General features: G+C 35.4%; 1 protein-coding gene across 1 annotated transcript; it reads left to right on the forward strand.

The window, feature by feature from the left end:
* Window positions 1-6,427: 6,427 nt before the first annotated feature.
* LOC129799776 (uncharacterized) lies at window positions 6,428-10,977 on the forward strand. Its single transcript, XM_055844024.1, has 2 exons — window positions 6,428-6,556; window positions 10,068-10,977. Exon 2 carries the CDS (start codon window positions 10,093-10,095, stop codon window positions 10,975-10,977), a length of 885 nt encoding a protein of 294 aa, XP_055699999.1. The 5' UTR covers window positions 6,428-6,556; window positions 10,068-10,092.
* The last annotated feature ends 7,579 nt before the right edge of the window (window positions 10,978-18,556 follow it).

The following is an 18,556-nucleotide window of genomic DNA, read 5'->3' on the forward strand; positions in this document are numbered from 1 at the left end:
TAACTCAAAAATTCCTTATGCAATCGGGCTGAAATTTTAGTATGTTGTAGCCGTTGATTATACCTATCAAACAAAAAAAACCTTAAGTCGATCCATAACCCCTGACCCGAGCTATAAGGGGTCAAAGTTCGAACATTGACCGGCCTCTATCTCCGGTTCTAATTAACATAGCGACCTAAATTTTACCTTTTTGGTTTCGTCTCGATGAGCACTTTCAGATGGAAGTTCAAAAAGTCACCACAGGTGGCGCTGTGATAGCGTCAAAATTCATCGAAATTCAAAGTCGCTTTTCTCAAAAACGGCATTGTGCAAGTTAATGAAATTTTAGTATGTTGTAGTCCAGTCTAGGACATTTCCAAAATGGTGCGTATGCGCGCTGTGGTTTCAATAGAACCGGAGATATGAGGGGTCAAATTTCACGAAATTCAAAAAATCATATCTCCGGTTCTATGTGACCGATTTTGATGAATGAGGGCTTAAACGAAAGATCTCACCAAATGCTACAACTTTCTAGAATATTTGAACTTCGTGGGACCAACACCAGGGGCGCCACAGTCAAAAAACCAATTTCAATATCACATAACCTCAATTATCTCGACTGTCGCTGAACCGATTTTGATGATTACTTCGACATAATTGTAGAGCACATTTGTCTCTACATTTCGTCCATACATCATTTTCCACTCAGACCACGCTATCACTCCGATTTTGCCGTTTAAGTGTGAAAAAATTGATTTTTCCCATAATAACGCTTTGAAATCACTCAGATGCCAATTTGACTGCCTCTACTCCACCAAGACACTTAAAATAGGGTTTTAAATGGAAAGTCCCACAAAATACAACAATTCTTTGATATAGTTGAAGTTCAACAAATGATTACTTGGGGAACTCTGGATGAAAAAACGAGTTAAGAAACAAAAAACCTCGCTTATCTTGGCTTCTGAGTAATCGATGAGATCATGTTCTATGGGAAAATTATAGAGAACATTTTGGTCTACATTTCACCCATATATCACTTTTCTGTCAGTTCATCCAAATCCTTGATATTTTGGTTTAAATACAAAATTTGTATAATTTCACGAATTTGATTCAAGATAACTGAATGGCGTCTCCCAACTTCAGCTCTAAATCGAATTTGCATGCACTCCGAGTTAGCTCACGTTAAGAATCTCACCTACATAAGCCGGTTAGGATTATCTGTCCCTTTAATGTCATAATAAATATGTGATTTTCTTTGACTGGCTGAACCCTTATACTACTTTTACGCTTTAGCCTCTTTAGCCAATAAGAAAACGCAATCTGTCTAAAACAATTTATGGGCAAAAATATTTAATGTCAAAGGGAAAAAAATATTTTTATTGGTAGACTTGTCTCCCGATTTTTTGACGTGCTTAAAGTGTTAAACCTAAAATCCCTTATTAGGTGAGATTCTTAACAATCTCACCTACTATAATCCTAACAAAATTTCATGACGTCCGATCGACCTCAAACTTGGCCAAAATGTGTTTCGCCACTTCCTGATCACGAATATATTATATATGTGGCTATATTAAGTTCCCGGCCGGCCGACCGGCCGGCCGCTCTTTGGAGCTTAATAGCTCCTAAACTAAAAGAGATATCGACTTGCGGTTTTCGGCTAAGGTTATATATCGGGTGAAAATTGCAACTTGGTGCATTGACCCCCCACCCCCCACCTCTCCTTCCGCCATTTTGAAGACCCCCCTTTTTTTGTTTTCTCAATAGCTCCGCCCCTATGGCATCGAACGGGCTCAAATTTTAGTATGTTATAGCTGGGCCTTACGGCTTTCCATCAATACCAAACTTAAGGTCCCCCGACCCCCCTGACCCGAGCTATAAGGGTCCAAAAAAAAAGGCCATAACTCCTGGTCTAATTGTCAGAATTTAAAAAGTGAGGGCTTTTTGGAAAGCTCTCGTGAAATGCCACTTCCCCTTCTAACATCGCAAGTTCATAAAACCACCGCTAGGGGCGCTATTATTAAAAAGAAATTTTTAAATCTTATAAGTTAAATAACTCAAAAATTCCATTGTGCATCGGGCTGAAATTTTAGTATGTTGTAGCCGTTGATTATACCTATGAAACAAAAAAATACTTAAGTCGATCCATAACCCCTGACCCCAGCTATAAGGGGTCAAAGTTCGAACATTGACCGGCCTCTATCTCCGGTTCTAATTAACATAGCGACCTAAATTTTACCTTTTTGGTTTCGTCTCGATGAGCACTTTCATATGGAAGTTCAAAAAGACACCATAGGTGGCGCTGTGATAGCGTCAAAATTAATCGAAATTCAAACTCATCTTTCTCAAAAATTCCTTTGTGCAAGTTAATGAAATTTTAGTATGTTGTAGTCCAGTCTAAGGCGTTTCCAAAATGGTGCAATTGTGCGCTGTGGTTTCAATAGAACCGGAGATATGAGGGGTCAAAGTTCACAAAATTCAAAAAATCATATCTCCGGTTTTATGTGACCGATTTTGATGAATGAGGGCTTAAACGAAAGATCTCTCCAAATGCTACAACTTTCTAGGACATTTGAACTTCGTGGGACCAACACCAGGGACGCTACAGTCAAAAAACCAATTTCAATATCACATAACCTCAATTATCTCGACACGTGCTTAACCGATTTTGATGATTACTTCGACATAATTGTAGAGGATATTTGTCTCTACATTTCGTCATTCATCATTTTGCGCTCAGACTACGCTATCACTCCGATTTTGCCGTTTAAGTGTGAAAAAATTGATTTTTCCCATAATAACGCTTTGACATCACTCAGATGCCAATTTGACTGCCTCTACTCCACCAAGACACTTAAAATAGGGTTTTAAATGGAAAGTCCCACAAAATACAACAATTCTTTGATATAGTTGAAGTTCAACAAATGACTACTTGGGGCACTCTGGATGGAAAAATAAGTTAAGAAACAAGAAACCTCGATTATCTTGGCTTCTGAGTAATCGATGAGATCATGTTATATGGAAAAATTATAGAGAACATTCTGGTCTACATTTCATCCATATATCACTTTTCTGTCAGTTCATCCAAATCCTTGATATTTTGGTTTAAATACAAAATTTGTAAAATTTCACGAATTTGATTCAAGATAACTGAATGGCGTCTCCCAACTTCAGCTCTAAATCAAATTTGCATGCACTCCGAGCTAGCTCACGTTAAGAATCTCACCTATATAAGCCGGTTAGGATTATCTGTCCCTTTTTTTCAATTTGTCACCGTTCTGGAGCTTAACTCTTTCGTCTCTTTTGGGACTCTGGGTACCCATGGAAAAAAGATTTTTTTTGGACAATTTAGAATCGATAAAAATCCGATTCTTGTGGATGATTACAAACTATAAGGATGTCCAAATCTAGGATATTTTTTGCAGGATCCTAATTAACTCCTGAGCTAAGATATTCTTGGTCAAAAATCGTGAATTTTCGATTTTCTGCTTCCTTTCAGATATTGTGACTTTTTTCGTATTTCTAGACCAGAATAAGGAAAAATCTCTCGGGGCCAATAAGTATGATAACGATAACTAACAATTACAGATTGCATAAATTCGAAAAACAATTTTTTCTTAAATTTTCAAAAAACTTGTTCAAACTTTTTGGGTACTCTCGTCAACAAAAATCTAGAGGTCAAATGTAAGGTTATCCCGCCAATGCCCGCCATTTGCTTTTTGACACCAACCGTGTAACAAAATTCCACATGGGAGCGAAATTTTTTCCAATTTTTTTGAGGGAGATTGCTTTCAGGAAAGTTTTTCCTATTCTTCCAGATTTTGGTGAATTCTGATTGTCCAGAAGTGTTTTTTTGGCTCTCGAGAAAGCTTAATGTGTCTGCACATCGTGTTGAGAGAAATGAGTGTTAAAGTGTTATTGTGTGAAATATTTTGAAGAATCTGTTGGCAAGCAGGAGCTGGGTGTCCTTTTTAGCACTTCCTAGATATCCCACAAGATACTGATCAATAATTCTTCTTGTTTTAGTGATCAACATTGTAAAGGAGTCATTTGACACGTTAAAATTATTCACAAAATTGATATTATTGGCTTTTAGAAAATTGAAGTTTATCTCCTTTTCGTTCTTTTGGGGACGAGAGTGCCCATGAGTTTTCCAATTTCCCAGAGGCGGAGAAAATTCTTTCTCTACAAAAGTATCATATTTGACCACTCAGACTTACAATAAAGTGAGTTTTACTGAAATTCGTTCGCTGGATATGTTGTGGTCCGGAAAGAGTTAAACGGTAAAAGAATCAACTTCCGGTCTTCGGTGACCCCTAGTAACAAAACAATATCTCCAGACTCCAGACGTTTTTTCTCTTTTTCTTTAACCCCCCCCATCCCCACCCCTAACCCATCCAAAACTATGTTTTTTTCTTTTTCTCAAAATTGGCTTAAGCTTTTTCAATGATATTCTGATATGTAGAGCTGGTTCAGACGAACATTTCGTCCAAACATACCTATGACCAGAAAATTCGCCATTTCGAATTATTGAAGATCAAAGGTCTATCACTTTGGAGGGTTCAGTTTTTAATTGATTCGGTTAATTTTGGATTTTCTGGAAAGGTATTGAAATTTCGAACCCGACTGCATCAGTCTTAATTGGTAATGAATGGATTAAGTACCGACAATTGAATCATTTTTTGGAAATTATCTTTTTTCTTGACTTTAAGTTAGGTCTCGAGCTAGATGTTAAACGGCAAGAGATATCGACTTCTGGTCTGCAATGGCCCACCCATAAGTGGACATTCTCTGCGACGGTCTTTTGTTTCATCTTCCCATTAACCTCCATCCCCTCCAAAACCACGTTTTTTTTTGTTATTTCTTAAAATTGGCTCAAGCATTTTGAATTATTTTTGGATATGTTTTTGAGGTAGTCTAGATGACCATTTCGTTCAAATACCTATGACCTGAAAATTTACCATTTTGAGTTATTGGAAGGCAAGATTTTTCAACCGATTTGGTTGAATTTGATTTTTTGGAAATCTTAAAATTTCTTATTCGACTATTTTAACCGACCCCTTTTTCTTATCCCTGTATAAGAAAAAAATAATAATGGATGTCCCGAACTCCCCTTGTGGAAAGGCCTAGTTCCTCTATGGAACGTTGTGCCACCATTATTATTATTATTATTAATTGATACTGAATTGGTCAAGTGATTGTAATTGATTTATTTTTCAAGCGTTTTTATATGCGTGTAAGCATGATACTAATGAAGAGAACATTCTAAATTGCACACTGTTCACTCAATTGCCTAGTTCAGAATGTTTTCTGATTTGTGAATGAATTTAACCCTTTAACGACGAGACAGTTTTCGCGGACCGAAAATCAGCAATAAAAATGAAACGGATAAACAAAATCGGTAAAAGGTCTTACATCTAACTTTAGAAAATCCAACAGAGACTTATTCGGTGTATTTTTTTCTTCTAGGAGCGATAGTGACAAAAATAGCCTAAAAATTTAAGTAATTTTTCTGACAATACCAATGCATAATAATTTTCACTCTAATGAAAAATATTATGTTTGAGTATTGTAGTTTCTTTTTCCAAAACGGTCATGCTTAAAAAAAATTGGAAGTATAAAAAATAATTAAAATTAATTTTCATTATGAGAATTTAAAAATTCGCCAATTTTGAGCTTAAAAATTTACTATATAGCAAATAGCTGGATACTTGCAAAAAATATCCTAGATTCCTTCAACCTTCTACTTGCAAAAACGTACAAACATAAGGAAAAAAAAAATAATTTTAGGTAGTCAGGAAAAATTATTTTCTTTATGGGACACCGGTGTTCCAATTGTCCTTAAAGGGTTAATGATTAATAAACCGATATACACTCAAGTAGTATCCAAAAAGATAATCCACAGATAGCTCTATCTCGTGAGTTCGAGCATTCCGTAAAGCTGAGACGCTTTGTCATCTGTTTATTTTTAAGTTTGGAAAATAAATGCATATCAATCTCTTGGCTTTGAATACAACGTGAAAAATGATTGATTTGCGGAATTTGCGGAATTCCTTGAAAGCATTTAAAGGGTTAACTCCCTTAATTTTAAAATTTAAATTAGATTTAAATTGGTGAAAAATTATGTCGGAGAAATAAAAAATAAATATCAAGTCTATGGACGTGAAAGGGTAATGAAAAATATTGCTGTGAAAGAGGAGTAACAGGATTCTATGTGGAATTCTGAGCGGATGTGTTAAAATTACTGGAATTTAGAATTGCCGGTGCTATTTTTCTGGAATTCTGAGTGTGTATTTAAGCCGAAGGAAAGCGAATCGCACCCTCCCCTGAAACCCCGATTATTTTTAGATCTGTGAAAGTTCAGAAGAGACAATTGTCGTATTCAATTCCCAAATGATCATTAGTCTGCTCTTACTCGTGATGCGTTTTAGTCGGTTTTTCATTTTCTGTTAAGTTCTTGTCAGTTTTTTTAGTTTGAAATGGAAATTAAGATAATTAAAATAGAATATTTTAGTTAATCGAAAAATTATAGTATATGAAGTAGAATCAAATGAGTGAGGATCTTTGAGTCGTAGAAATCGTAAGTATTAATTACAAGACATAATTTATTTTCGTGAATAATTTTTTTTGCGGGAAATTTCTCTGAAAGACGATTTTGTGGTAAAAATCATGCATTTACGTGTCGTATGAAGTGTTATGTGAAAACTTCCGTTGTACATTTTTACAATCCTCCCTGATGAGAGAAAACATCATTTTCCTGCGCCATTATATTAGGTGGAGTATAGAGGTACGGTGAATAACCTTCCGGTTTATTTTAGTAAAATACAATAGTAGAAAGAAAAGTAATCTTTTAGTGTATCGCCCTTCCTGTTAACTATAATTAACGCGGGAAACTAAATTTTTTCCATATACGGATGTTAGGAGAATGTGCTCTGGGAAGCGAGAGACACGTGATGCAATGAGTTTAGACGAGACCCTTGATGATGCCGTTTATTCATTTAACATTCATTTTCAAGATGGAAACACACAAGATCTGCCTTTCTGTGCCGGTGGACAGGCATGTCAGGACGAGTGCAATGTACCACAAAAATGATCAATGAACTTATTGGAAATCATGCTCACATTGATTAAAAGGATATAATTTTTTAGATAATGGATATATTTGAGCGAATATTGATACAATTTTGATATCGTTTTATTACGTCGACAAAAATGCCGTCCAAATGGTCAGAGATATTAACTTCGAATATTCGGTGACCCTCTGTCTTAAAAAAAATGTATGAGTAATGGGTCATATTTAAATTTTCAGATGATTCAGAGGTGAATTGGTGCATATTTATTCGAAATATACTTGAAAGATCAAAAATTAGTCATTTTAATTTTTTTTTAAAGACCATAATTGTTTGATTAAGCCATAGAGAAAAGGTAAAGATTTGTTTTATTTAAAAAGTCACAAAGGGGAAACTGGGACACCACACCACCGAACATGGGGTTGCACCGAACACTAATTTTCATTTAAGTGTGATTTCTTCTAATCACACCTATTGTAATCTTCGGATTTTCTCAAAGTTCTCCGATTGAGCTGAAATTCACAGGGTATATGTTTTGAACATCCCTGATGCCGAAAATCATAAGCCGGCAATTTCGGTTCCGGCTGCCGTCCGGCCGTCCGTAGTACGCAATATCTCTGGTTTGGATAGAGATATCTTCACAAATTTTTTTTAATATATATCTACGCGCGCGTACGACGATTTCTGTGCTATTAGTTTTTTGACAAACCGGTTCTAAACCGGTTAAAAATCACGTTTTGTTGTTTATCTCGAAGTCTAAGCATACGATTTTGATTTTTTTATGTTTATGTGGTAGTCCAGAAAATTAGACCAATTTAAAAAAAATTAAGACATTCGTCGAACAGTTCTCGAGATATTTCACTTTAAAGATTTCAATTTTAAGAAAATTTGCTATTAGTGTTAGGCGGGAAAAAACGGGAGAAGCGGCATCGGACAAGCTTTCCCCATATAAATATATAGCACTCTCTCACTCTCCCTGTCTCTCTCTCCCTCTCTACATAGTGAGTCTATATTCGAAGATTTGAAAGGTGGCATATACAATTCACGATCCGCGATGTCTTTCGCGGATCTTCGCGAGGCGCGAATTTTCTCGCGGATTTTCGCGGGGCGTGCAATTTTTCGCGAATTTTCGCGGGGCATGTAATTTTTCGCGAATTTTGGCGGGGCGTGTAATTTTTCTCTGATTTTCGCGGGGCGCGATATTTTTCGCTGATTGTCGTGGGGCGCGAATTATTCGCGGATTTTCACGGGGCGCGATTTTCTCGGATTGAGGCCTCTATCTCCCATAGTTTCCGAGATAATCGACTTTTAAGATTTTCAGACACTTTTATGCATTTCTCATCCAATTTTCCTTATTAATAATAATAATATTACATACAGTTTAAAAATTATTAAACTAAATTTGCATTATTTATGTATAGAAATCATTCGAGATTGCCACAATCCAAATTTGCAATGAAGGAATCGCACCTCTAAAAGCTGATCTAGGCTTATCACTGACTTTTAAATTGCATGAACAATCTTGACCATTTTTGTGGACAAGCATCCCATAGTGCCTATGAATTCCTATAGGTCTTGTACTCTGAATTCTAATATCTGATTAAAACATCGCAGTGTTGTTCTGTGCTATCCTGTGCTCAGTAGTGTCCCAGTTTTTCCTAATTGTTGAATAGTCTGTACATATTTCTACAGGATGTGTTTAGTTTTATTTTTTTATTGAAAGTTATTCTTAAATACTTCCTGAATTTTTGGGCGTGCTTGAGACAAATTACGGACCGACTTTATTCGTTTACTTATCGGCATACAACGGTGCATTTTCTTAATCAATGAAAAGAAAAATAGAATACTTTTTAATTTTTTTTAAATTTCGTTATTCCAATTATAATTAATATATATAATAGTTTTGATAGATCCTGATATTTATAAAAAAAGTTTCATATATTTCAATTAGTATATAAATAATGAATAATTAAAGAAATGCTGTGAAATGTACAGTTTAGTCCAGTTAAATGTATGTATGTACATATATGTAAGTGGATGGAAAGTTATTGCTCTTTCTTTTTGAAAACATTTATAAAATGCCGCATCACAGACAAAATATTTGCAAACCCGTGGTGTAGAAAGACTAAAATTAAACTGACTGAGAGATTTTTTCTTATATTTAATTCTGCTTAGTCTCATTTCGTCTTGTGGTGAAATAACTTTTAAGTATATATTTATATATTTGTAGAACCTCTACCTAATATTGAATTAATTTGATTCAATTATGTATTGGAAACATTTGTAGATACCTTTTCCTTTCTTAAATATTTTATCCTATGAAATCTATTGGGTATCTGGAATTCTGTGTGTGATCAATTTTAATGTATGTCTGCAGCATTTGCAGGAGAATATGTCTCCAATGCCTGTATGCTGAGTGTCTTTAAAAAGTGGAATGTACCATTTGAGGATACGGCAATGTAACGCGTATCTAATCTATTTTTGTAAATAGTCATTACATTTGTTTTGTACAGCGAATCACAAGGAAGAACCCCAGCAGACAGCAGTGTTGATATGTATATTCAAAGGCGTCACACAGGCAGCGGATGATTTGAAAGATAGAAGGAGAAAAAATAACAGTATGTGTAAAAAAACATTGGAATATGTGGCGGCGTCAATCTACTATTCCTGAGTGTGATGGAGATTATTAGGGGACACGATTTTTCCTCTAAATAATTTTCTTGGTGTTATATTCCCTTGGAACGAGAACGGGGGTAAAAATATCAATGGGAACAGATTTGGTTTTCCTGTGCCCATGATTGAGTAATTGATTTGAGGGTGATTAATTACTTTTACGTTGAGAAAATCTACCATATCTAACTCTAGTTTTCACACTTATTTCATTCCTCAGAAAGAAGATATAATGCCAAAAATAGATATGAGAAGAGTCTGCAATTCATTTTATTTAAATATGTAGATAAATTTCAATTGAGTGAAGGTAATTAACTAATGTTCAGTTTCTTCTTATTGCTGCAATTTCAGTTTGAGAGAAGCGGAAGTAAAGCAAATGGATCAGTCTCGAGAAAAACTACTTAAACCACGTCGCCTCTTTGGCATTTCTAATGAAATGACAATGGAACACGAATATCCTTCGGTGATTTATGAAGAGGAGGATCTTACAGATATTAATGAAATGTATAGTGAAGATCAAGCCATGCCAAATTATATTTTTAAGCCATCTTCAACAATCACTTGGGCTGATCAGCAAGAATCATACAGTTCACTGCCAGTAGAAGTAGAGCAGATAAATAATGTCGATGAATGCTTTGAAAAATTCGATAGACGTATTCATTCCTGGGAAGCTGAAGATGCTGATGATTTTATCACAACACTTGATGAAAGTATCTTAGTTGATATCCAAACATTAGAAGACGGCCACAATATTCAAGATTCGACGACGATGGGAACAAAAGTAAAAAATCAGAGGCCGAAATCACTGTACGACATAACGTCAAATTCTCTTGTGGATTCTGCAACTAATCAAATTATGGTGACATCAGGAGGACCAGTTGAGAAATTCCCAAAGATTATGACCACTTCCTGTTATGGCGTCCTCAATACCGGCAATGAAAAACGAGTAAAGAGCAATAGTGAAGCCAGCTTGCTGCTAATGAAGAGTCAGGAGGAATTACAGATAGCACCGCCTTTGGAATCATATGCAATATTGCCACATTCGACCCTGTGGGCCTCATCCACAGATGAATTGCGGAGTTCCAAGTCACAGCAACAATCACGAGATGACATTCTTGCGTCTCTGGAAAGTTCCTTCTGTGACTCAAACTCAATGTCATCGTCGATAAATTTCCTTGGAGGACCAAATAAGTTTTCCAGTTCAGCCACTGTGGCCATTGCCGATATTGCCGAGCTGGGTGAGTCAGATATAATTGCATAATCTTGAGAATTTTTTTTTGGTATGTTAAGCGGACAAAATTCATATTATTGGGTATCTAAATCGAGATCTTGTATTACACTTGTTATCACTCGTGAAAGTTAATGCATTGCCGAAATAGTGCATGGGGGTGGACCCATTATATATCTATTATATATATATATATATATATATATATATATATATATATATATATATATATATATATGTGTGTGTGTGTGTGTGTGTGTAGGTATATATAATTATATATATATTGTGCATATATATATATATATATATATAATTACACATATATCGACGGTTCTATTCCATACTATGCTATCTCAGAATGATAACTTTTCAGGAGAGCCATTTAAGGTTGGCGATTCCCGCTACACGTGTAAATTTTTTTCAAAAGTCTCAAATATCTCGTTACCTGAACGTCGGATAACCACCAAATTTTCACCAGTTGTAGATCTCGATCTCAGGAACAACATATCTCTCGGAGTAATATAAGTCTAAGTCGACTTAGCACTTAGCATAGTATGGAATGGAACCGTCGATATATTGTATATATATGTGGGTAGGTATATACCGTAGGGTGCGTAATGGGTAAAAAGGAGAGACGATTCGCGGGGTACTGTATTAAGAGAACCTGATTGCAGATTCCTACCAAATAAAGAATTATCACGTAGGATGTCACTTTGCGTGTGTTGATGCAATCAGTGTTTCATATCATGTACATTGCTCCCACCATCTTTGATCGTCTTTATCTATATGTATATAAAACATATAATTTATGTATGTATACATACGCAATTTTTATATCGGGTTGTAACTTAACTTTCGGTGTAATATTTTCATGACATTCAAATAGCTGCAAATAATAAATTATAATAGGGAAAAATAGAATAATTTGGATTTTTGAGATTTCTTCACTGTTTTAGATGAGCAAAAGGGAAAAAATAACATGAGAAAGTACTCTTGAGTGTGATACAGGCTTCAAACCTACTGCTTAAGCATAGGCATTGTCTTTGGCTTTGGATCACAAGACAACAGCATAGGGGAAACTGGGACAGTAGTCAACACTGCGATTTTTTTAAAATTAGTTATTAGAATTCAGGAACGAGAATTATATGAATTCATAAATTGTTATATGAATTGTCATATTCTTGTTCACTGAATAAATGGTCTACATAAGTCCACACAGTGTAGGCATAAAAATTAGTGTTTACAGCTACTCCATGCTTACAACTGCTCGAATTTCCCTTATGTTTCTCAAAATTCATATTAGAGAAGACTTTTTTTTAATTGACTTAGGATTCGGGAACTGGGCTAAATCTTCTTAAGTGTATTCTTAAAAATCGTTTAACCCTTTAAGGACAATTTGGTCATCCATAGAGAAAATAATTTTTCCGGACTACCTAAAGTTATTTCTTTCTAATGTTTGTACATAATCGCAAAGTAGAATGTTGTAGGAATCTAGGATATTTTTTGCAAATCTCCAACTATTTGTTATTCGGTGAATATTTGAGCTGAAAAGTAACGAATTTCCAAACTACAGCACTGATAAATTATTTTTGTTATTTTTTATATTTCTAATTTTTTTTAAGCAAACCCTTTTTGGGGATAGAAAATGCAATACTCATAACATAATATTTTTCATATTATTTCATAATAGTATTGTTAGAAAATTGATTTAAATTTTTGGGCTATTTTTATTCCTATCGTAGATAGAGGTGGAAAATACACCGAATCAGACTATGTTGGACTGTTCAGGGATAAATGTAAAACGTTTCACAAGTTTTGTTTATCAGTTTATTTTTTGTTGTTGATTTTCGGTCCGTAGAAAGTGTCTCGTCCTTAACCCTTTAAGGACCACACACTTTTTACGGACCGGAAATCAACAATAAAAATGAAACTAGAAAACGTAATCAATGATAAGTATTACATCTAACTTTGGAAAGTCCAACAGAATCTGATTCGATGTATTTTTGGGACAAGAATAGCCCAAACACTTAAGTAATTTTTCTGATAATACTAATGAATAATAATTTTTGCTCTAATGAAAAATATTACATATGAGTAGGGGAAAGTGACCATGCTTTATACTGTAAAATGATTTCTAAGGTTTGTGATTATTTTCTGATTACCACACAAACCGAAGCAATTCTTCCACTATGATAAAAAAATGTCTCACTTATTAGGCTCATAAACCCACCTCAAATAGTTCCTGGAAATCCTTAGATTTTCCTCAAGAAGAAAATGGAAATTCAGTGGTGATTTTTATACAAGTTGGGTCCGGGGCCTTCCTGTATAATAATTGATTCGACAATTCGAAAGCCCATTTTCACTGTAAAAATTTCACCGGATACAAAAAAATGCACATCAATATTTAGACGGAACTCTAATCTATCTGCTTAAATCGCTTGTACGACTGATTATTAGTTTTAAAATCACTCTTATGTAATTTTTTCTAAGCCATGTTTTTATGACATTAGGGCACTAGCGAAAACCATTTTTTCACTTTGAGTCCAAGAAAATGTCGCTTTGCAACCTTGAAATTCAGGCAACAGGGTTGAAGGTTATGTCAATTGTTGATAAAATTGGAGGATTACAATAGGTGTAATTATGAAAGAATCACATCTAATGATAGAGTTGCCACATTTAAATTATCATTCATGGACCCTTTTTAAAATATAGGATGGACACAGGTAGAATTTATGAATTTGTCACCACCCTCAAAAACAGTGTTCCCAAGTAAAAATATTTTTACATAAATATTAGTACTGATGACCCCTCTATGTGCCTACGATAGTAGTTTTCGTGAACAGCGACATTAATTAAGAAAAAACTTATGAAATATCATGTATTGAAATTACAGTTTTGGACCTAGTTCTGATTTTTGCTTCCTGAAACTAGGAAAAAAGAGCTAGGTTCCTAATTTTTTCAGGAAGTGTGAGACTTAGGACCAGCTATTAAAATATATTGCGAAGAGTCACAACTATTGATTAACACAAGAAAATAATAGTTATTATCAAGCTTGGATCGTATCAACCATGGTCACTTTCCCTTATTGTAGTTTTTATTCCCAAAAGGGTTTTGCTTAAAAAAATTGGAAGTATAAAAAATAAATAAAATCAATTATGAATGTGAGAATTTAAAAAAAACGTCATTTTTTAGGTTAAATATTTACTACATAGCAAGTAGCTACAGACTTGCAAAAAATATTCTATTCCTTCAACCTTCTACTTTACAATTATGTACAAACATTAGAAAAAAATAAGTTTAGGTAGTTAGGAAAAATTATTTTCTTTATGGGACACCGGTGTTCAAATCGTCCTTAAAGGGTTAAAGGCTTAGGGCCTTGACAGACCTGAGGATTAGCCGAGAGACGGCTTAGCGTAAATATATTGGAAATAATGGTCAAACTACATTTTCATCATTTTCCACTAAGTCGTCTCTCGGCTTAAGTCGTAAGTGTGTCTAGGGCATTAAGGCCCCAAATAGATTTAAACTCATCTTCGGAAATATTTAGCCCGTAAAATTTGTCGGTAAACGATCAACCCAAATTATTATACACTCAGGGTTTGAGATCATGGGTTGGAGGTTTTTTCATAAATTTCCTTTGTCGCTGAATTTTACGGTCTCTAAAAAATATTTTCGAAGAACAACCTGAGTCTAATTGGACCATATGGCTTGCATATATTAGGCTTGTTTATGCAAAATATTGGGAACACTAAAAAAAAATACATGAGTTTGACTATGTTTGACATACAGCACATGGGTAGTACCGGTAGTACTCGTTTAGTACCAGATATAGATTTTGCTTAATTCTCTTAAAGTTATTTTTTTTTATTAAAAATTCCATTGAGACATTCACATCCTGTGCTGCTGTTCAGTATTTGGTTTACAGCAAGGAATTTCTCTGAGTGATTGTTTGTTATGCCTCTGACCTCTGACATTAAAACATTCAAACCTGGAGCTTTATTGGCTTATTTGAGTTATTTTTTTATAATACTCTATCAATTTACACACAGAGAAAATTTTTCAAGTATCCAGATTCAATACCCATGGTATTGATTTTAATCCCACCATTTCAATACCAAAATTATCCCAAATTTTCTTGAAAATAGGTGCATATTGGGATTGATTTTAGTTTCTGGAACAAAGTTAAGAAATATTGGGATTACTTTTAGGACATATTGGTATTAAATTTATGAAATTAATTTTTTGAGGAGGAAATGGTATTGTTTCTATCTCAATTTGAGATTGAATTTTAGAAATCGTGGGATTAATTTAATCCCATTGCAGCATTGATTTTTGAAAGTCATTATTTATTAGGAAACAGTATAAATTCTATCCCATTCTGGTATTGATTCTATCCTATTTTGGTATTGATTCTATCCCATTTTGGTATTGATTCTATCCCACTCTGGGATTGATTCTATCCCACTCTGGGATTGATTCTATCCCATTTTGGGATTGATTCTATCCCACTCTGGGATTGATTCTATCCCACTCTGGGATTGATTCTATCCCACTCTGGGATTGATTCTATCCCACTCTGGGATTGATTCTATCCTATTTTGGGATTGATTCTATCCCACTATGGGATTGATTCTATCCCATTTTGGGATTGATTCTATCCCATTTTGGGATTGATTCTATCCCATTCTGGGATTGATTCCATCCCACTCTGGGATTGATTCTATCCCACTCTGGGATTGTTTCTATCCCACTCTGGGATTGATTCTATCCCATTTTGGGATTAATTCTATCCCACTGTGGGATTGATTCTATCCTATTTTGGGATTGATTCTATCCCACTATGGGATTGATTCTATCCCATTTTGGGATTGATTCTATCCCATTTTGGGATTGATTCTATCCCACTCTGGGATTGATTCTATCCCATTTTGGGATTGATTCTATCCCACTCTAGGATTGATTCTATCCCATTCTGGGATTGATTCTATCCCAGTCTGGGATTGATTCTATCCCACTCTGGGATTGATTCTATCCCATTTTGGGATTAATTCTATCCCACTGTGGGATTGATTCTATCCTATTTTGGGATTGATTCTATCCCACTATGGGATTGATTCTATCCCATTTTGGGATTGATTCTATCCCATTTTGGGATTGATTCTATCCCATTTTGAGATTGATTCTATCCCACTATGGGATTGATTCTGTCCCACTCTGGGATTGATTCTATCCCATTTTGGGATTGATTCTATCCCATTCTGGGATTGATTCTATCCCACTCTGGGATTGATTCTATCCCATTTTGGGATTGATTCTATCCCACTCTAGGATTGATTCTATCCCATTCTGGGATTGATTCTATCCCAGTCTGGGATTGATTCTATCCCACTCTGGGATTGATTCTATCCCACTCTGGGATTGATTCCATCCCACACTGGGATTGATTCTATCCCATTCTGGTATTGATTCTATCCCACTCTGTTATTGATTCTATCCCACTCTGGGATTGATTCTATCCCATTTTGGGATTGATTCTATCCCACTCTAGGATTGATTCTATCCCATTCTGGGATTGATTCTATCCCAGTCTGGGATTGATTCTATCCCACTCTGGGATTGATTCTATCCCACTCTGGGATTGATTCCATCCCACACTGGGATTGATTCTATCCCATTCTGGTATTGATTCTATCCCACTCTGTTATTGATTCTATCCCACTCTGGGATTGATTCTATCCCATTTTGGGATTGATTCTATCCCACTCTGGGATTGATTCTATCCCATTTTGGGATTAATTCTATCCCACTGTGGGATTGATTCTATACTATTTTGGGATTGATTCTATCCCACTATGGGATTGATTCTATCCCATTTTGGGATTGATTCTATCCCATTTTGGGATTGATTCTATCCCATTTTGAGATTGATTCTATCCCACTATGGGATTGATTCTGTCCCACTCTGGGATTGATTCTATCCCATTTTGGGATTGATTCTATCCCATTCTGGGATTGATTCTATACCACTCTGGGATTCATTCTATCCCATTTCGGTATTTAATTTAGCCTTCCTAAGTGTCCCACTGCCAAACCTCCCCTTCACCGCATGAAGTGTTCATGTCCATGCCTTCTTCAGAGCCCAGTGCTCGGCTTTCGACATGGGTCTTTGTTGTGTTATACAAGAAATACCGAGCTCAGAGGAAGAAAAAGAATGTCTTCCACTAATCCCCAAATAGCCAAGAATTAGGCAATCTAGTCACTTGCAGTGTCTTATTGTGAAAAGTCTCACAGATACTGGTACAGTCGAGTTCATCAAATTTGAACTACACAAATTTGAACGACGGTTGAATTCAAACTGTAAAATTTGAGGTTATGTGAAGAAAGGTTTTTCACAATAAATTAAATTGATATATTCTCTAAAGTTTTTTATCTTAATTTAAGAAAAGTAAATTTCACATGAATTCCGTTATGTTTTTGGAAATATTGTTGAAATTTGAGGAGTGAGAAATGTCATCTTTACTCTCCAAATGTTAAAATTTTAGGAACTTTTTTATCACATTAATTGCCTTGACGGATTCGTAGAGATGCAGTGGACAAAATCCTCTTTTATGCTAAAAATTAGCATCCTCTTTGAGGTTACACAACACGTGTGTGTACACTGCATCCACTGCAGCCCTTTTGCACTAATAACCAGGCACAAGACAGCACACCTTCATATTTCGCTTTAAATACAGAACACTCGTACAAGACACGTCATTACCATCCTTCTACCCAAACCGATTCCAAAATGACAATAGGTTATTGATTTTATCCCACTGAGGTATAGATTCTACGATTATGGTATCAGTTTTATATTATTAAGACATTCTTATTCCCGATGGGACAGAATCAATCCCAGTGTGGGATAGAATCAATCTCAGAGTGGGATAGAATCAATCCCAGAGTGGGATAGAATCAATCCCAAAATGGGATAGAATCAATCCCAGAGTGGGATAGAATCAATTCCAGAGTGGGATAGAATCAATCCCAGAGTGGGATAGAATCAATCCCAGTGTGGGATAGAATCAATCCCAAAATGGGATTGAATCAATCCCAAAATGGGATAGAATCAAATCCCATAGTGGGATAGAATCAAACCCAAAATGGGATAGAATCAATCCCAGAGTGGGATAGAATCAATCCCAGTGTGGGATAGAATCAATCCCAGAATGGGATAGAATCAATCCCAAAATGGGATAGAATCAATCCCAGAGTGGGATAGAATCAATCCCAAAATGGGATAGAATCAATCCCAAAATGGGATAGAATCAATCCCAGAATGAGATAGAATCAATCCCAAAATGGGATAGAATCAATCCCAGAGTGGGATAGAATCAATCCCAAAATGGGATAGAATCAATCCCAGAGTGGGATAGAATCAATACTGGAGTACCCTAAACTCAGTACTGAAATTGTATGAAATTAATCCCACAATGGGATGAAATTAGAAACTCATTGTGCTGTAATAAAGGAAATTCAAGGAGCCCCGTGGCGCAACTGGCTAAGGTGTCGACTCTCAAGTGAAGATTTGCTGCAAAGTTGTGAGATCGAATCTCGGCCGATGCAAAAAAAT

The sequence above is a fragment of the Phlebotomus papatasi genome, chromosome 1, assembly GCF_024763615.1.
Source record: "Phlebotomus papatasi isolate M1 chromosome 1, Ppap_2.1, whole genome shotgun sequence".
Classification (NCBI taxonomy): Eukaryota; Metazoa; Arthropoda; class Insecta; order Diptera; family Psychodidae; genus Phlebotomus; species Phlebotomus papatasi.

Coding starts and splice junctions, on each gene's coding strand:
- LOC129799776 (XM_055844024.1), top strand. CDS start 10,093: ATGGATCAGTCTCGAGAAAAACTACTTAAACCACGTCGCCTCTTTGGC.